Below are 22,500 nucleotides of genomic sequence, written 5' to 3'. Positions count from 1 at the left end.
GAAAGAGTATTTCGTTTCGGAAAATCTGATTTTTTTATATTATGATTTCTTATCCAAACAAAACTTCCAAGGATTTGATAGAATCCTCCTTTAAAAAAGATTTGAAAACATGTTTTTATCCATTTTTTTACAATCGCCAAAGAGTTAATTTCACACAAACATCGATTTACAACATTTTGAGTGTGCCCAAATACAAATCTGGATTATCTCCAATTATAGGAGTATTTTTCATATAATTTTTTGACATCTCATCAAAGATGAAGACGAATATGGAAGTCTAAGCATTTACTGGGCTGACCACCCAAAATCTTTCGAAATGGGTTTATATATATAGAACAACCAAGAATTAGAGTAGTGTGGTTGTCAATAATGGGTAGAATTGGTGAATGTAAACGTGTGTAAAGTGATCACTTTAACCAGCCTATGGCGGTCATCAGCCCCGTAAATGCCCAGATTTTCATATTCTTCTTTAATGAGATGTCAAAAAATAATTTACCCATCGATATTTAATCACGAAATTTGAAGCAACCAAAAGCATGAAATTATTTTAACAGTTCTCATAGAATTATTTATATGTTTGAAATACAACTGATTTCATATTAATTTAATTTAAGACTTGTGAAGCCAATCCACCACTATTTTTCTAATTATACTCATCATTGAATAAAAAAATCACCTTTATTGATTTGATAAATTCCGTTTCATGGTTAAATAATAAGGTTTTTATTACTCACCCTTATAAGCACCCGGTGGTGCGTAGGATACTGCATAAAATTGATTTTATTTTATGTTGATTGTTGATAATATGAGGGTTAAGTGATTAGTTCTGCGCTTCAAGTTATAGTCTAGGGTAATGATTTATAGAAATTTTACATGTAAATAAAACTGGTCATTGTTTAAATAATCTAGAAAAATTAGAAGTAAGTAATGCGATCAATAAAGACTTACCCATAATAAATAACTAATTAAATTTAACTTCGAGTCCACTTTTGAAAATATCCCCATTGTGATTCATTTATCGTCTTTCTCTCTTTCAAAAAAAATATTTTTATACAAATGTCAAATCGTAATAATTCTATTTTAATTTAATGACCTGATGATGGAATGATTTGTCGAAACTGGCAGTCACAAATAAGTGTTTAAAAAAAGTGGTATTACACAAAGTAAACAATGGATGGTAAGGAGAGTGTTTTGTTCATAATTTGTTTGAAAAACCTCGAATTTAAAATGCTTGAAATTGAAAATTTACAAAATTCAGATTCCCATTCAAGTTTTCCTCTTTCGCATGTAAATGACGAAGCCGACTTTAAATATTTTGTAAAATAAAATCCCTGGAAGTTCATCCGGTGAAGCGGAGATAATTTTCGGTGAATTTCCAGTCACCCGGTGGCGGTGCACTCTGGGAATGTTAAATGTCGCTTCTGCGGTGTATTTGGGTCGTGCTTCGAGCTGTCTACATAGCGACACCCGCCGGGACATCTGCTCTATGGGCGCTTGTGCACTACACGGAATTTTACCGTCCGGTAGTCCGGTTAGCATGATAAAACGGACGATTAGCTTGGATTGGCTGTCTTTCTTCGGATCGAAGCGCTTGATCGATGCGTGATCATGGTGCGCGTAAAATCGATTACGCTAAACTGTCGTAGTCGCTTTTATAAAAAAAAACCGGTCTGCCGGACGGTAAAATTCTGTGTAGTGCACAAGCTCTCTATGGCACATCACTCAAAACACAACCACTTTATCCAACGCCGTCGAACGCATTCGTTATATTTCCAAATCATTGCGTAATCCATATTCTGATTGCTATAACTCGGAAATAAACCGATCGCGTGACTAATATAAAAAAAAAGCTCGTAATAAAAGTGAATTTTTCACTAAGCACAATCTAGAAAAACGCTTTTTCCAGAGGCTGAATTAATGTGTTTAATTGACAGATATATGAGAGAGAGTTCGAATCAATTTAAGTGATTTTTCACTCTAATATTTATTTTATATCCTAGACTGGTACTTGGAATGGTACTAATCACGATTTTAAGCAATTACATATATTAAATGACAAAATATGACTTTTTATATGTAAAATGAATTGGATTGTGTAATAAACTAGCAACTGTTTATTTACGTCATCATCAGGGTTAAACATGAACTGATTAACCCCTATGATGGCAAGGTTCTTGTCGAAACCGGTTGGAGAAAAAATGTATCAATCAAATAATGTTTAAAAACAAAGTTGTAAAATGTTATAAAGTAAAAAAAATGTGCTACAAAGAATATGCGAAAAATATCGAAGAAACTATTTATTTATTAACTTTAACCGTTTATTGTTTTATTTTTTATTTTACACGACGGCCTGTGCTATTTTTGTTTAATATTTTATCTTTTTTAATTTTCTTGTATGGGTTTCAGTCTTGTTTACCTTTATCCTATGTCCTATGTGATGGAAATTACTTATCGGGAACATTATCTGTACACGTATCTTCTACGTTTATTATTTATCTCTTTACTCATGCTTTATAGTAGTCAACTTTCAAAGAAAACTTCCATCGTATGAAGTTAAGTGTTTTCTTTGAAATGTGAATTTGATTGCCACATAATATGTCATTATATCGCCATTTACTTTAATATTTGTAAACTTTTCTCAAAGAAACTCTTTGGACTCCTATATACCTTTTCATTGTTAATTACATGTAGATAGGTAAGATGATAAGTCCTATGATATTATCTGAGAAGATTGGAATATATTTTAAAGAGATTGCTCCCGATTGATTGGTTAGTGTCGTGGACTCTTGAATCAGAAATTTTCGGTTCGAACCCACTCTACCACAATTTGATACCTATTTTCAATAATGAGGCGCTTAGGCTCACAGAAATAGTAGGGGTGAAATGGAGGTATTTTTGCAAATGATAAAATCACAAATACATTTCATTAAAAAAAAAGGAAATGAAGATGCTTTGGTTGAAGGAGATCAATGACTATGTGGTAGCAAATTGTGTACTGGAGATGTTGCGACGAATTATAATGAAAAAATACCTGCCTTATACATATATAGCTCACTCCTTTCAACAACGTCATATATCGAAAATCGTCAATTTTCAGTTGTACATGTTTTTGGAATGCCTTGAAACTGTTCTTTGTCCTAGCAAAAGCGGCATATTTTTAACTTAATATTTACCCGCTACAGGGCAGAAAGTTTTGTTTTTGCATTTTGAAGAAAAGGTAATTGTTTGATTATTTTTTAAATAAACCTACTTAATATTTTTCAAATAAAGAAAAAACTTTTAGGTTTTACCTAAAAAGATCTGTTACAGATAAAATTTCAATGACTGGCTTGATACTTATTTGTTATCAAATTCATTATATTCTCGAACTTTAAAAACGATCTCCTGAAAAATCAAGTTTTTCGATATTTGACGTTGTTGAAAGTTTTACCGTTCATTTCTTACTTATTCGTTCCGCATGTCCAAACCATCGTAATAAACATCTATTATATAATTAATTTTACTAAAATGATTTAAGAAAACACTTGTTTTTACCACTTGAGTTTTATTATAGACTACATGTTTCAGAAGTTAAACTTCCATCATTCAGGTCTGTATAATAACTAAAATATAAAATATAAAATTGTTCTATAAATAAGCAGAGGGGAAAGTAAGGGGAAGGGGTTAGTCAAGGGACGGAGTTTGAAAACAAATGAAAAATGGAAAGCAAAGGTGGTGAACTCCGTCCCTTGACTAACCCCTTCCCCTTACTTTCCCCTCTCCTTATTTATAGAACAATTTTATATTTTAGTTATTATACAGACCTGAATGATGGAAGTTTAACTTCTGAAACATGTAGTCTATAATAAAACTCAAGTGGTAAAAACAAGTGTTTTCTTTAATCATTGTAACATGTCTTACCACAAAGTTAACGCCGAAACAATAAATAAAATTTTACTAAAGGTGCCTATTAAGATGAAACAATAGATCAAACGAAAGCCGAGATCCCAAGAATTTGAATTTGAAGCTGAATCAAGAATTTGAATAGTGTGGTTGTCATTCATGGGTAGAATTGGTGAATGTTACACGTGGGTAAAGCGATCACTTAAGCTAGCTTATAACTGTCGTATGCCTTGTAAATGTCCAGAATTCTATATTCTTCTTCATCTATGTGGAAATGTGTAGAAAGGTTTATTACTTACCAATATGTTTGCTTTCGTTGAACGCTTCCGGTATTTTCCTAGTCAGCACGGCGTACACCGTACAGACGACGATCAGGACAATGGGGTAACTGAACGCTATCATATACGACGCATCTACGTAACTGTCGCAAACTAGGAGGTTGTCTTCCCTGGTGGGATAGTGGTGCATCGCGCGGGCTGGCGATATGATCATCCAGACGATATTGATCACCACCTGTTAAAGAAGGGAACAAATTATTTTTCTCAAGAACGGAAAACGTGATACATGGAGTCGAGCGAATATTAACTCCAAAAATTAAGAATAAGTAAAAAAATAATGCTATTTTTGGCAATGATTTCAACTTTTTCAATCAGACTGGGGATTTTAAAAGAAAAGCACTTATTTTTACCACTTGAGTTTATTTTATTATAACGACTAGTTTCGGAAGCTTTGCTTTCATTTTCAGGTCTAAATATAAAATAAAACATAAATAATTATCTGTTCTACAAATATAACTGTGTATATATTTGTAGAACAGATAATTATTTGTGTTTTAGTTTATATTTGGACCTGAAGATGGAAGCGTAGCTAACGAAACTAGTCGTCATAATAAAATAAAAGAGTGGTAAAAATATCAATAGTTTTTCTTTTACAATTTCATCATGACTTACCATAAAGTGAATGCCGAAACAATAAATATAATACAGAATATGGATAATTGTACAGATAAATATGTTTTTACATGAATTAATATATATATATATACATATATATATATATATATATATTTATATATATATATATATATATATATATATATATATATATATATATATATATATATATATATATATATATATATATATATATATATATATATATATATATATATATATATATATATATATATATATATATATATATATATGTATATTTATATAAATGTATTTATATATATATATATATATATATATATATATATATATATATATATATATATATATATATATATATATATGTATATGTATATATATATATATATATATATATATATATATATATATATATATAAATATATATATATATATAAATATATATATATATATATATATATATATATATATATATATATATATATATATATATATATATATATATATATATATATATATATATATATATATATATATATATATATATATATATATATATATATATATATATATATATATATATATATATATATATATATATATATATATATATATATATATATATATATATATATATATATATATATATATATATATATATATATATATATATATATATATATATATATATATATATATATATATATATATATATATATATATATATATATATATATATATATATATATATATTTATATATATATATATATATATATATATATATATATATATATAAATATATATATATATATATATATATATATATATATATATATATATATATATATATATATATATATATATATATATATATATATATATATATATATATATATATATATATATTTATATATATATATATATTTATATATATATATATATATATATATATATATATATATATATACATATACATATATATATATATATATATATATATATATATATATATATATATATATATATATATATATATATATATATATATATATATATATATATTATATAAAATAATCACATGTGATTATCAGACACAGGATTATTTACCATAAGGATAATATATGAATATTATTATCGGTCTCCCAACTTGGGACGAAATATCTCTCGTTTTTATAATATCGGTAGAATAGTCGAATAAAAATTAAAATATCGTTTCAGGCTCTCATTCCAAAAAATGTATATGAACTGATCCGGTATGAATTTCATATTTGTTCAAATGAGGTAAGTTTTACATGATTTCATTAATCAATTCGGCAGAAACTTTGTGGCAATATTAATTTTAATCCATTTATTTTATTTTTCAAAATTAATTATTTAAATTTAACTATTATACAATCAGAGTGGTATTTAATGAAAGAAATTTTTAATAAAAAAAATATATATTTACTTTTCAAAAATTCCATCTGATGGTGCTAGAATCAGCCATACTACTTGTACCTTCATGTGAAAAAGATTCATACCATTGCATACATACAAGATTAACAAATTACTTCAATATGAATGTTCAAAAATGGGCAGAATGATGAACGTTACATTATTATATAAGGAGATTACTTGAGAAGCAAAATATCAGGTTATCAGCCCTGGATGCTCAAACTTCTATCTTCTTTCATTTAAAAATTATTGAAGATTGAGACACTTTTAATAGCTAGTGTTTTTGCCTAGAATTTTCACTCATAAATTACATGATATTAAAGTAACTTTAAACATAATGAGTAAATCCACTCACAAGTAGGCATAGGCTATAAAACTTATAAAGTTGAAGCCTGAGTAGGGACATGATAGCTAGACACGTAGCTAGATTTCAGAGTCACTTGGAGGTTGGGTAATTAAAAAAAAAGACACTTTTAATAAAAGTTTTATTATACCTGAACTCCTATGAATCCGGAACAGATGATCAGTTGAGACCGTGGAGATATAAGACTTGGTCTCTTTGCTGATTGTTTACCCGCATTGAATATACGAGAGATCCTATTTGTCTTAGTTAGAAGGGCAGCATACACAACGGTAAAGCAGAAACCTGCCCCAAACCTGGGAATAGAAGAAAAAAAGCACTTAAAAATGTAAATTCATTCCAGTCTGGGTAAAATTACATAAGGGAAACTAAAACCCATGCAAAGAGAATTTAAATATTAAGTGAATGTAAATTGAGCGGTAAAATAATGGGAAATGATTTAGAATAAAGTATGTTACGTAGAATCAAGAGGAAAACGTATAAAATAGATTTAAATAAACATATACTCGTTTACCCTCAAATGAAACAAGTTTAGAAAAAATGGGGACCCTTTTTGCCAAATAATTATTTTGGGCGTATAAAAACAAGAAAATGAGATTAATCGCTTTCACTTTCAGCCTTTTTTTGCTTTCTTTATCCGGCTGGGTATTTTAAAGTACCTTTATATAAACATACTGTACAGTAAAAAACATGCACTTACAAAGACGTCCATTAATCGTTTTGATTATAGCTGAATTGTCTTGAACGTTAACTGTACAGAGAATGTAATTTTAAAAAAAAAAAACAAATTACGTTATTCCAAATAAAAAATAAAAAATTGAAGTTTTTATTTGTAGTTGTTGAATTGATCATTGTATTTCCAATATTTAAAAAAAAGTTAAATTAATGAAAAATATTATTAAAACTTTTTCAAAAGTATGCTGAGTATCATATATACAACATTTTGAGTGTGTCCAAATACTTGTTGACAAAATCTGGATTATCTCCAACTACAGGAGTTATTTTCATATTATTTTTTGACATCTCATCAAAGATGAAGAATAATCAAATAAATAATGACGGTCGTCAGCCCCATAAATGCCCAGACTTCCATATTCTTCTTCATCTTTGATGAGATGTCAAAAAATAATATTATATTATGTATTTATGTGTGTGTGTTTCAAATTCTTCTTCTTCTTTGTTGTCTTAACAAAGAACAACTTGGACGTGTGGGTATTTACAAAGCTTTTTTACAGAATTTTTCTAAATATTTTCCTCATCTATTGAGATATCAATAAAAAAATCTTAATCCGAATAGTTTTGTTGTTGTTGGGTTCATGTATTGTTTCCTCTATCAGGCGCTTCAATAAACAGTGGCTTATTTAAAGTAAAAATATTAAGAGAATTTCAAGTTATTATTTGAACGATAAATTTTAGCGACTTACAATAAATCAAATAAAAAAAGACATGAAAAAACTACCATAATGTTTAAACTTTTGTTTTTAATCGTTAACTTACATTTTCACCATAATTGAATGCGTATTTATGTAACATATGAAAATAAATTTATATTATCCACTGACACTTCGTGATGGAATTGCATTTTTAATTTATTATTAGATTAAAACCAATATTTTTAGCTTTTCCACTTTTTTATTTGACCAGCGACCGGGTTTCGTCGTTACCGACATCATCAGACCCCAGTCTGATGATGTCGGTAACGACGAAACCCGGTCGCTGGTCAAATAAAAAAATGGAAAAGCTAAAAATATTGGTTTTAATCTAATAATATGAAAATAAAATACGTGTTGTAATTATATATTAGTTGAACCGTTAGCAGGAAGGTCGATGTAATTTATTTAAATATTTATTCAACAGAGGGTTTCACCGGTGAAGGGTCACAATCAATAGCCCTCTTCAATTGATCGTATCGTGGGCTTAATTCAATAGCGTGAACAGGTTATAAGGTGAAGTGTATCTTTTTTGTCGTAGTTCACCCTAATCAATGATCATAAAACATTTATAGTATCGGTGAGGTCACGTTACTTGAGTAGCTACGGTAGTACACAGAATGAAAGAAAGGTTTATTTATTTAGTATCTTTTTATTTCCTCATGGAAATAAATGTATATTACAATAACGTGCTTTAATTTTTTTATTTTGAAACGTACATTTTGCGATATTTATTAAATTAAATTTAAATTAAAGAAAATTGATTATGACATGCAGTCTAATACCCAATTTTACTATCCATTTATCAATTCATTTATTCATTCAAACCTTCATCTGCACCCGATGGTGCATAGGGCACTGTATCATATAAATGCAGCGTTATCGTGATCGTTAACATATAAAGGAAAGGTGATCAGGCCCCGCTTCAGGTACCAACCAGTCCAGGGTAAAATTGAACAAATATTAGAGTGACAAAAATTACTTTTATTTTTCTGACCCACCCCTGGGAATCGAACCCGGGACCTCTAGTACGATAGCCGGGCGTGCTGACTATTACACTACGGAGGCAGACAGGCCATTTATGAATTATTAATTAATTATTAATTATGGTGTATTTTATCTGGCTTCTATTTTTATCGACTTTATGAATATTTTTTTATGAATAACTTTTGTCTGCCTCCATAGTGTAATGGTCAGCACGCTCGGCTACCGTTCTGGAGGTCCCGGGTTCGATTCCCAGGGGGGTCGAATAAATAAAAGTGATTTTTTCACGGTAATATTTATTGAATATTACCCTGGAGTGGTACCTAAAGCGGAGGGCTGATCACCTTTCCTTCGTGTGTAAACGATCAAGATAACACTGTGTTCACATGAAGCAGTGCCCTATGCACCATTGGGGTGCGGATAATGGTTTTTTTTATTATTATTATTATTATGAATAATGGAAGCACTATGTACATGCAACTTAATTGCATAATAATCACCAAAAAGACCAAAAAAGAAATATAAATTATATTAAGTTTTGTTTAATGTGTTTCTTTGTTTTAGATTATGAAGTTTTATGTACTTAAAACGAGGAATGTATAAATTAATTTATTTTTAAATATTAAATCACACAATTTTTTTTATGAGTTTATGAAATTTTATTTTAGTATTAAAAACACAAAAGAATAAACTTTGTGACAATTGTTTTTGTGAAAATTAAGATTATTTTGCTTTGCTGGCAGGCAGGTGTTTTCTCCTGTTATGTGATAGAAATTAAATGTATATGTAAGGATTATTTTAGCATAAAGATTTAGTTTGATATCCTAGCCATTATATAAAGAACGATAAAAGTAACACAACGTCTATCTATGTCAGTACCTTATGCACAGTTTTATACAATAAGGTATTAGCGTAAATGTTATATGGTATGAACATATTTATAATTTATTATTTTTTGACATCTCATCAAAGATGAAGAAGAATATGGAAGTCTGGGTATTTACGGGGCTGGCAAACGTAATAGGCTGGTTAAAGTGATCACTTTACACACGTGTAACATTCACCAATTCTACCCACTATTGACAACCACACTACTCAAATTCTCGGAAGTTATGAAACAATTATGAAACATCAACAACAAGATGTTAAAAAAAAATTGAAAATAACTCCTGAAATTAGAGATAATCCTGATTTTGTGAACAAATATTTGGACACACTCAAAATATTGTGAATATTTGAATATTTGTAATGTATCAGTTCAAAGGTGATTGAGCCTAGGTAATTAATTATAAAATAATTATTTTAACATTCACACACATAAAATGTCAATGCGGAATGTCATTGAAGTGATTGTCACTAAAGGAATGAGGTAATTACTTGTGAGAATATAAGTAATTAGTATTTGCGTACAGCAGATTGAGTAATTACTTGTTTTACAACGTAATACAAGCAGCTAAAGTAATTTCTCTACACTTCAAGATGGCTCTTATCAAATCGTAAACTTTTCCAAATTGGTGTAAAGGCATTTCAACCGTTACTCAGAGTTACGAGAAATAATAATAGTGATATTTATTATATCACATAAATTTTATTATTACCGAAAGGGAACAAATGTAATAAAAATTAATGAAGTGTCCTTTTACAGTGACAATCGAGAAGAAATATTAACTTGAGAACCTTTTTAACAAGCGTTTTTTCGTAAAATGTGTTTTAAGCAAATTTTCTCTCCTTCATTTTTTCCAGATTCATTAGTATCCTTTATACCTTCGTATTTAACTTGAATTAAACGTATATATAATATACTTTTTAAGAGTAGTATTTACATTGCACGAGGGTTGTTATAAGCTACTCCCGTGACAGAATAAGAATATTATGTTTATTATATTAAATTATTTATATTCATTCTAGTTTTTTTTAAGGTTGTTTTAAGATATTTACACGAGAAATAAAAGTGATGTGATAAAAAAATACGAATAAATAGAAAATAATAAAAACATAATTTTAATTATAAAACACAATTTGTACCCGGCCAAGCGTTGTTGTAGCTCAGGCTGGTAAAATAAAAAGAAAGAAAATAGAAAGATCAGGCTTCTAATATGTTTAATTTCGTAATCTCGTGAACAATATATTTTAAAAAACAACAATGCAATCAAACAGTAAGTAACAGTAACTGTCAAGAAGCACGCTGTCCGCCTTTAGTGATGTTTATTATTGCATGTGTTTCTGTTACGTTCTACAGATGGTACTGCTAAAGCTGTCAAAAATGTAAAAAAATATGTTTTTGCCTATGACAGGTGAACTAAAAAAGAAGCGCGTATTCGAATGCAATGTATTTTTAAAATTTTTAAAGCAATCGGTGAATGATTACAGGACATTTAAGATTTTGGGAAACGAGCATTTTTTTCCTCACATCAATGGGGTGTCACATCTCCGAGTTTATATCCGAACAAATATATGGAAATACAATTTTTCATTATTCATTCTACGAATATGCTTGCAATATAAAAATTCAACTCATTCTTATTTTTCTCGTTTTGCCCGGTATATTTATGTATTTGCCTCTTATTTTTTCAAATAATTTTTTTTTGAAGAACTCCTCACTAAGCAAAATTCGGGACGAGATGTTCATTTACATTATAAAAATTATTTATCTAAGGATTACAAATAAAACAACATTTTAGTAGATATTTTTTTCCCAGGTAAACCTTTCACAAAATTTGAACTTTTGATCTCTTCCACACCAATGACTACGGTTGTCGAGTTTGAGAACATTTTAACTATTTTAAAAGTTGAAAAATAAGCTTAAATTTAATGATTATTTGAGATTCTTTTATATTCTGGTTGTCTAGACTGATTTTTTTATAAACTGTTGTATAAAGTTAGTAAAAAAAATCATATTCTAGTGTAATATATATCGTTGTTTATGTATGCTAAAAAGTATACGATAATCAATCCTAAAATATTATGTTTTGGCAAAAGGTGACGTTTTATACTTTTTGGCTAACATCGATATAATTAACAATTTATACGTCATTTATATGCGTTCTTCAGCAACTGTGACACAAATGACGTTTTATTGGCAATAAATTGATTGGCTAAAGTCAGTCAAATTACACAAAGTCAGCTAAAACCCTCGAACAGTCCGCCCTTACAGGGGAGTTTAGTGTAAAGTTAAAGTTGCTACGATTCTAATACATATTTACCGCTTTTCGAGAAACAAATGTCGATTTATCAAAATTTCATGTTGAGATTTCTATGCAACATTTTGAGTGTGTCATTTGGACACAAGTATTTACTTGTTCACAAATCTGGGTTGTTTCCAATTATAGGAGTTATTTTCACATTATTTTTGATATCTCATCAAAGATGAAGAAGAATATGCAAGTCTGGGTATTAACGGGGCTGACGACCGTCATCGGCTGTCAATAATGGGTAGAATTGGTGAATGTTACACGTGTTTAAAGTGATCACTTAAACCAGCCTATGATTATATGATTTCAATGTCAATAATAATTTTCGTCAGGAGTTTTTAGAGTTGTACGGGAAAAATCTATGTCACCGTATGTATTTCTATTGACTAAGATCTTTTGTCCGCCTCCGTAGTGTAATGGTCAGCACGCTCGGCTACCGTTCTGGAGGTCCCGGGTTCGATTCCCAAGGGGGGTAAAATAAATATAAGTGAATTTTTCACTGTCATATTTATTCAATATTACCCTAAACTGGTACCTGAAGCGGAGGGCTGATCACCTTTCCTTCATGTGTAAACGATCAAGATAACACTGCGTTTATATGACGCAGTGCCCTATGCACCATTGGGGTGCGGATAAGGGTTTAATTAATTATTTTTAAAGTCAGTCAAATTACATAGTCAGCTAAAACCCTCGTACAGTCCGCCCTTAAAGGGGAGTTTCGTGTAAAGTTAAAGTCGCTACGATTCTAATACATATTTACCGCTTTTCGAGAAACAAATGTCGATTTATCAAAATTTCATGTTGAGATTTCTATGCAACAGTGCATGTCCCAATACTTGTTCATAAATCTGGGTTGTCTCCAATTATAGGAGTTATTTTCACATTATTTTTGATATCTCATCAAAGATGAAGAAGAATATGCAAGTTCGGGTATTAACGAGGCTTACGACCGTCATCGGCTGTTAATAATGGGTAGTATTGGTGAATGTTACACGTATGTAAAGTGATCACTTAAACCAGCCTATGATTATATGATTTCAATGTCAATAATAATTTTCGTCAGGAGTTTTTAGAGTCGTAAGGGAAAAAATCTATGTCACCGTATGTATTTCTCAATAGAAAGACAATACTAAGATCAGTCAGATTACTTAAATCCAGCTAAAACCCTCTCAGAGTCTGCACTTATTTTTTTAGAGTTAAAGTTAGTAAAATAATTATGTGTATTATGGTAGAAAAGCCGCTCCTAACATTGATACGATTCGTTATTCGAGGTATAAAGATATATTAATCAAAATTTTGTCTTGAGGTTAACAGGATTTTTTAAAAACTTTTAGTTATGTTTTCAGTGCAAAAAATAGTTTTCGCCAGAAGTTTATTGAATTGTAGAGAAAAATACTGTATTATTTATTGATTCTGCATTAAATTTGTGGAATGACATATTAATAATTAAAAAAAAAAACAGATACCATTTAAGGCCAAGTATTCGTTAAGTCGCAACTTTATTTTCTCTTTATACAGGTAAGATTTTACTAGAAAGATTTTTTTCTTAAAATATCGTTTTTGTATTGAAAACATTTTTCTTCGAAATAATTATACAGTTTTTAAAAGAAAAGATTAATCGAAAGGTAAGGAGAAAAAATGGATTTTTTCCACTTTCTAAACAAATAAAATAAAATAAAAATTGAGCGTGAGCACACGACCAGCCCTGAGCGCAGTTGAACGCATTCTGATTTGAAAGTTAGAAACAAGCTTGAAATTTAAGCCTTAATGAGTTTTATTTAATTACACACAACTAGTTTCGAAAGCTACAATTGCTTTCATCGACAGGTAAATAGTATTTTTTTTTAGTTTTTAAATAATGTAAAATACTATATCACCATATTTCGACGGTGATCGATCACTATATCGTCGGGGCATCTGGATTCCATTAACAACAAAAGTGACATGTGCCGACGGATAGGAACGAATGGCAACCCTGATGTGTACCTGTGTATATAACACGTTTGTGCATTAACTACGTTTTTAGACCCGGTAGTAATATTAAGTGATAGTTGATCGCCGATCAACCCTTTTCTCCTCTGAACGGAACATGTTTTCAGTTCAGCCTCATTATTATTCCGAAGATCTCGTGAGGAAGAATCCGACCCCGTTGGACGCCATCTTGATTTAATTCTTCGACCATCGAATCATCGACATCGCCAGCTCAGACAAAAAGGAACCCGCTCACGTGCGACCCGACACTGTATTACTGTCACGTCCGATTGCCTTCCGACTTTTTTTTCTCCGTAAAAGCCGAATAGTAGAGCCCCACCCAATCACCCAAAAAGACAGCAAATTTACTTTGCGACTAATTCATTAAAAAAGACGCAGTGTTTTAAGATTAATGATGTTTACGTCAAGCCATCTGTGAAATAGATCAACAATAAGACAAATAAAGTGAACATTTATATATATTTATATATATATATATATATATATATATATATATATATATATATATATATATATATATGTATATATATATATATATATATATATATATATATATATATATATATATATATATATATATGTACATATATATGTATATATATATATATATATATATATATATATATATATAAAGATATATTTATAAATATATATATATATATATATATATATATATATATATATATATATATATATATATATATATATATATATATATATATATATATATATATATATATATATATATATATATATATCGTGAATTCCTATACTCACGTCAAAATATATTGATATTTTAGCGAGGTTTTCCTCAAGGGTAGGCAGAGAATATAGAGCACTATACACAACTCTTGCACTCCTATCTTTGACCGGACTACTTTCATGTTTTCAAAATACATAATCATGCCAAGATTTTTCCTTCTACATTTATTCCATATTCTCAAGTCGCTGTTTTTGTTAATTAAAAAAAAAACTTATTCATTTGTTCCACACCTCTAAACCATCTGAACAAATATTTTTTAACTATATTGATAATGTTTATATCAGTCTTGACTCTTGATTTCACTATTTGGACGTGAATAATAAATTTTTCTGCCACACATTCGTCTGAGTGATCGCTTAACGACTACATTTAATCCCAACCTTAAGCTCCCTTCCATACATTAGCTTTTATAGCGAGAAGTTGTGCACTCTAGTTTAGCTTTCCCTGTTAGGCTTTTGTTAGCCACGACTATTTTTTGTGCACCATTCATTCTAGTTTTCAGCATTCATTCATTATATTTTCTTTATCTCTATCAATCTCTTCATTTCTGGAAAACATTATTCTTGACATCTCATCAAAGATGAAGAAGAATATGGAAGTCTGAGCATTAACGGGGCTGACGACCGTCATAGGCTGTTTTTTTTGTTTTTTTTTTCAAAATCAAGTATTTAAACACACTCAAAATGTTGTAAATGGATAAAAATGTTCGTTTCTCACTTTTTTCTCACGCCCAAACTCAACTCTGGAATTGATAAATGAGTAAAGTGACTAAAACCCGTTTTTTAAGGGTTGTGAAAATATCACGAGAAAAATATTGTAGCTACGAAAACGGGGGTGTACAAATACAACCTGGAAAAACGAAAATCATTATTTGCAGAAAGCTTAAAAATTCAAAAGAGTGATTCCTCTTAACAAATTACACAAAGACGTGCTTGCTTTTTGCAAGAAAGCTTTTTATCAAAGAGTGGTATTAAGTTTTTCTTTGTATTTCTAGCAAGAAAATTGAGACTCGTAAAAGTACTGCGGTGTGGAAAGTCCAATATTTATTATAAAACCATTTTATGGGTACGATTATGGGAATTTTGATCAAGTGGATTTTAGCTTTTATAACAACCCTCAGTTGAACCATGAACCAACGTATTTCATGCTATTATGCAAACAATAAAAAAGAAAACTCATCTTTCATTATTCTCATGTTAATGTTTGTGAAGAAGTGAATATTATTCCAGGCAATTAAAATGTCAAGTTAGAATAAAAAAGGTGTTTTATTCAAAGTAAGACACTGATTTATTAAAAGTAAAAATGTATATTTTTCTTCTTGCATTCTTTATCTGCATCCAATGATGCATAGGGCACTGCATCTTATTAACGCATAGTAACCTTGATCGTCACTTTCATGAAAACAAGGTGATCCATCTTGCGCTTCAGGTATCAGTCTAGGATGATAATTAATAAATATTTTTCGAGTGATAAATCACTAATATTTCTTCGAGAAATGTTAAGTGTAACGTATGTTGTTGTAACGTTCAATAAATGGCGCTACCATTAGTGTAAAAAAGCTATTTTGTTAGTAAAAAAAAAACAGTTTTTATTTGTCGCACGTAAAAACGTGCGACAACTGAAAACGTTGTATTTTGAACGAATGGATAGGAAAAAATATCCGGGTATATTTGGTTGCAAAGTTGTATTAACATTTCAAAGCAATAGTTTTTAAAAGAGATTTAAATATTTTAACAAAATAAAATTCACTTCATTAATTTTAAAGATATGTTATTTGAGCTAACTTAAAAAGCATATATCCATAAAATAAAAGTAAAACTTTGTGCTTAACCACTCAGAGATGGATATGTTTGTCTCTGAAGATGACAAGGTGCTTCACGAAATCAGTTGTAAAAAGTACCAAAGATAAAAGTAGTTTAAAAAAGATTGAGTTTAAAAGTTTATAAAATATGCCACAAAATATCAGCATAAAAAAAACAAGAGAAAATAAAAAGCATGTTTTAAAATCACGAATGTATTTGACAGATTTCACAACGACGCCGACGCGTGGTATAAAAGAAAAAAAAATAAATGGAGTGCTTATTTTATTAATTTAAAAGTGAGAAACGCAGTTTAAAATATTAATCGTGATTCTTGATTATATCCTGCTGTAAATGGTAAGCAGATACCAACTTAGAAGTGCGATCACGTCATAACTTGAGAAAAGGGGGAAAAAGAAAGAATGCTTCAAGGTAAGACCCGTGTACGCCGGTAAGGAACTTAACAAAAAAGATATATCTTCTGAAAAAAAGTTTTCAGCAGATTTTTTTGGTACCCTTTGACTTATATCGGTTCATGTAGCAATCCAATTCAGCTATCATTCTTTAACTTGTCAAATAGGCAGGTTTTTTGTTGTTGGATAACGGTTTCAAAGAAAGGTTGTATTTTATTTTACATTAGCCCACGTATGTAATGTATCTTTCTAAATTATTCGAAATAAATTTTAAAAGTGTTTCGTTTTTTTTTATTGTAAAAAAGAGAAATATTTATGTTCTTACCATTTACAAAAGTAATTCAATTTTATACTTTTTCTGTGAGCCTGAGCGGCTCATATTAAAAAAAAACGGGGCTTTTTCAAACATTTCGTTTTATAGTACGATAGTTGTAAAACATAAATGGCTGACTAAGAATTGCATGCATCACTTAGTAATGCTGGGATATAAATTTTTTTGGTATTATTTTATTATTATATTTAAACACAAAAGGTCCCCGAACTCATTTAATGTCAAGCTATTTACTAAAAAAAATTCATTCTAATATCATTTAAATATTCATTACAATAGCATATTTTATAATTTTGACGAATTATTAAAAAAATATTGTTATTACGTTTGCACAAACAATGCTTTGTCCAATTGATTTTAAAAATAAAATAAAATAAATCCTTGAAAAAAGGTGCCAGAACGCCGTTCCGCCGCGTAACATGAAAAAAAAAGCCCTGTAATTAGGTAGAGTGGGTTCTAACCAAGAAACTCAGATTCGAAAGCCCGCGACACTAACCACGGGACCAACGACACTTTTGGCAAAGTATAAAGATATGTGTGTATGTGTGTGTGTGGATAATGGGGATACAGAATTAATTGAATATTGGACCGAGGTGAAACATCGATTCATTAACATAATATTTCAGGTTATTACGAAAACTCATTTATGGATAATGTTACGCTTTAATCATCATTGATGTTTTAGAATACATTGGATGAAAATTAATTTTCTATTTCATTTATTTATAGTTTATGTAGAAACTTATGAAAACAGTATTCATAATTAAAGAAAATATATCAATAAAATTCAATTTAGTAAGTCGTACTTCGAATAATTAAACATAATATTATTTTTAATATACGAAGTTCAAATGGCCCACAAAGAATTAATTTCAGTAAAAAAGGTTCAAGTTACATTTATTTATTTAATTTTTTTATTCCTTTAATATATTTACATTTTTATTTATAACATAATACATTTGAATCATTTATACATATGGAGAACTTTTATATTTCGATTCGCTGTGCCTCTCCATAAAAGAGACTGTGCTCTTGTGCTTGGAGAGGGACTTACACTCGTAGTTTAATGTTATATAATAAAATATATAATAGTATTTTTTTTTTGTATATTTTTCAAGATTTGAATGTATAGAACTTAAATTTTTTTCTTACGTATTTTTATATCATCTATTTTTTTTATTTCTTTAGGGAGTTTATTGAAATGTTTGATTGCCAAATATTTGAAGTTTTGCTGAAATTGCAATTGAAATTGAAATTTAAAAGTAATTAACTTATATATGTGATTTTCGCATATATGTAATATTTATTATAATCATAAAAACCAGCTTTATGTGTATTTGTGGGTCATTGATAATGATTAATAAATTTGAAGTGTTTTTTTCCTCTTTTCATATTATCATGCTTTTATCGTGGACTTTCCTATTCCATGTAAGAGAGTTGAAAAAAATAATCTGTGTATTTCTCACTTTAAAAAAATGCAGAAAAAGATCGTGGAAAACTTGAGATAAGGTAAGTCAAACACTCGAAAGCAGTCAAGTCAGGAGTTGAAATAATCGGCTGGTGATAATGAGGAGATAAATTAATGTGCCAGAGGCGAAAAATGTTAGCAAAGATAGAGTCGTGTGGAGTTTTATTATTTCTGCTTACCACTACGGGGTAGTGGCTTGATAGTTAGTTAATAAATACTTAAATTTATTTCCATCAATTGATTTTCCGAAATTAGTTACGTCGCATCGAGATGAGAAAAAATAAATGATTAGTTTTGCCCTGCAAAATCTAGTCTGCTGTATATAATGGACTTCCTTGTTCCACGTAACCAGTGTCAAAAGAAAATAAAGTCTGCCTTTTTCTCACCTGGTGAAATGGATTTTTTATTTGACACATTTTCATTTGACGTCGGGGCATGATAGTGGGTGAGTGAATAAAAGGCCGGGAAAGTTTACCTTTGTACGCCGCAGACCAAGTCGCTCGGCCTAATGACCAGCGCGAACGTGACGCAGTAGCACATGAGGATGCCGGCCAGCAGGACGTAGCTCAGCTCTCTGCCCGAGGCCCGCACGACGGGGGTGTCGTTGTGGCGTAGGAACACCCCGGCCACGAAGCTAAGGGATGAAAAAACCATTCAAATTACTTGAGAGAAATTTCATAAGTGTATGTTGGTATTAGTGTTACTTTGGAAGGCTTTTCCGTTCCGTTCTCCTTACAAACCGCTTATAAAATGTATGTCATCGTTAGACTGGCGTTGAATGATATAGCAGGAACGAAGGATAATAATAATTTAATAAAGTGCTTTTAAAAGTAATAATTAAAATATATTTAAATAAATAGAATTGAAGTTTAATTTGTAGAACCCCATTTTATTTTATAAACTTTATATTAAAATCAAACACTGATTGTAATAGTCTTCTAAACGCATTTTATTATCAAATACACATAAAACAACTTGTGACAATTGTTTCGTCTTGTTATGCCATTTTCAAACTAATGTTTGTATGTAGTTTGAAAATGCCGTGACAATTGTCAAAATGTTTATTTTTTAGCGTTTTTTATAATAAAAACCAATTAAGAAGACTTGTAATTTTATTATTTTTTCGCCGTCACATAGTGGTAAAATTAATCCATTTTTAATATGAGTTTTACTTAGTAAATACCACTTGTTTATATATTATACGGTGTTTGAAAATGATGCGGAATGTATCGAAACACGGGTCACAGTAGATTTTTTAAAAGTAGTGATATTTACTAAGTAAATCTTAAATTAAAAATAATAAATGTAACTGATTTTTTTTAACATCAAAATATAATTAAGTTTTGTATTGTTTTGGCAATCCAATGTGTGGTAAGGCACGATTAAATTACAAATAAAACACTTTTCTTTTACCACTTGAGTGTTACATTGTTACTTCTAGTTTCGGAAGCTAAAGATGCTTCCATCTACGGGTTCGAATATTAAAATACCTACATAATTAGATTTATCATTCAAACCCGTAGATGGTATTATCTGTAGCTTCCAAGACTACCTACATTTTTTTTACCACACTAGTGGTAAAAAACGAGTGTTTCATTAATAATTTAAAAGAAAATAAACTTATTTTTCAAAGTATACTCAATTTATTAGAAATAATGATTTTGCATATTTCATAAAACTCCATTTTCGTAAAATATTACCTCAAAGGGAATTAGACAGACTTGAATTATGATATGAAATTATAATGATAAAATAAAATAAAAATATAAAAAAACGATAGCAAGTAGTTGATGGTTAGTTGATTTTTAGATCAAATTGTCAGAAAAAGTTAATGGAGGATAAAAAACCTTTCACATTTTTTCAGTAAGGGTAAGGTCTGCTTAAATATATTTTATGGGAATATGTGGCGGCTTGAATTTAAGATGAAAAGTGACTGATTTCTGTTGATAAGATATTTTTTTATACTAAGCTTTTTTGTACATTTGTTATTTTCAATAACTTTTAGTTGACTGGGCACTGAAGATATTTAAAAAATATAAAATCCTCTTTTTATTTCATATATGATGACTCCGGAAACAGAAATCGAAGTCACAGAAAAAACATGTTAACACGGAATTTTAGTATCTGAAAATTTGGTAGATTTTTTAGATTCATTATGGGGTCTTTTCAGAAATCTGGGAAAACGTTTAAATGTGTTGGATTATTTAGTGATTCGATTTATGTTACTATAAAATTATAAAAAGTTTTACATATAATGTTAAATTTGCAAATAATTTTGTCATAAGACGTATAAATCATTGCCCATGCCTCTCTCCTGTGTTAACGCGTCCATATTCTACATATCGATGGTGTGAGTCTTAGTTTTTTGTATTTGGTTAAACATGAACTTATTTATTAACAAGGGACTGAAAGTTTTCCATTTGACTGCGTATGTAGGTATGTATATAACATATATAAAAAAACCCACTTTTATGTAAATGTCTATATTTAGTACGATAAATGTAAATAAATAAACAAAGTCTAATACAATAACAAAACAAAAAAAAATATTTGTAGTTCATATGAATAAAATTCAAAAATATATCATGAGAAAATTATCAGATAAAAAGTAACTTAAAGTAGGTAGTATTTCTCTTTCATAAATTTTTACAAATTGATTATTACACGATGTTACGTTTAAATTATAGTATGGATTAGCAATATTTTACATAGCCCCCAGACAATGTGAATTCATTAAATTTGAAGCTCGCGATAATGACATTTTGTATGTAGTAAAATAATTAGGAAATAATTCATATTTGTGTTTACAAATAACATGATTGTAATTATAAATGAAACACTTGTTTTTTTACTACTTAAGTACATTATTGTAACTTGTTTTGGAAGCTAAAGATGCTTTAATTTACGTGTTTGAATACAAACGTTTATATTCAAACTCTTAGATGTAAGCATTTTTACAGTTCGTATATATATATATATATATATATATATATATATATATATATATATATATATATATATATATATATATATATATATATATATATATATATATATATATATATATATTTATATATTTATATATTTATATATATATATATATATATATATATATATATATATATATATATATATATATATATATATATATATATATATATATATATATATATATATATATATATATATATATATATATATATATATATATATATATATATATATATATATATAAATATATATATATGATTTTTATGACATCTCATCAAAGATGAAGAAGAATATGGAAGTCTGGGCATTTACGGGGCTTACGACCGTCATAGGCTGGTTTAAGTGATCACTTTACACACGTGTAACATTCACCAATTCTACCCATTATTGACAACCACACTACTCAAATTCTTGGAAGCTCTAAATATATGAACCAATTTAGAAACCTTGTTCATGAATCAGTAGAACTTCACTAGAGACATCTATTGGTGAGATGTAAAGAAGCTTTATATTAAGCAGAAACTCTTA

At 28.8% G+C, this 22,500-nt stretch overlaps 1 protein-coding gene across 1 annotated transcript in view; it reads right to left on the bottom strand.

The window, feature by feature from the left end:
- Positions 1-22,500, bottom strand: part of mtt (mangetout) — a 206,999-nt gene that overhangs the window by 17,957 nt on the left and 166,542 nt on the right. The window contains exons 10-12 of the mRNA XM_088271556.1: positions 19,457-19,615; positions 6,744-6,906; positions 4,182-4,395 (exon numbers count right to left, since the gene is read on the bottom strand). Coding sequence (XP_088127682.1) covers positions 4,182-4,395; positions 6,744-6,906; positions 19,457-19,615 — 536 coding nt within the window. The remainder of the gene's footprint in view (positions 1-4,181; positions 4,396-6,743; positions 6,907-19,456; positions 19,616-22,500) is intronic.

The sequence above is a fragment of the Brachycentrus maculatus genome, unplaced genomic scaffold (assembly GCF_059751285.1).
Source record: "Brachycentrus maculatus isolate JH-2025_06_01 unplaced genomic scaffold, ASM5975128v1 h1tg000448l, whole genome shotgun sequence".
In the NCBI taxonomy this organism is placed as follows: domain Eukaryota; kingdom Metazoa; phylum Arthropoda; class Insecta; order Trichoptera; family Brachycentridae; genus Brachycentrus; species Brachycentrus maculatus.
This window is presented reverse-complemented; position numbering and strand designations above follow the sequence as displayed.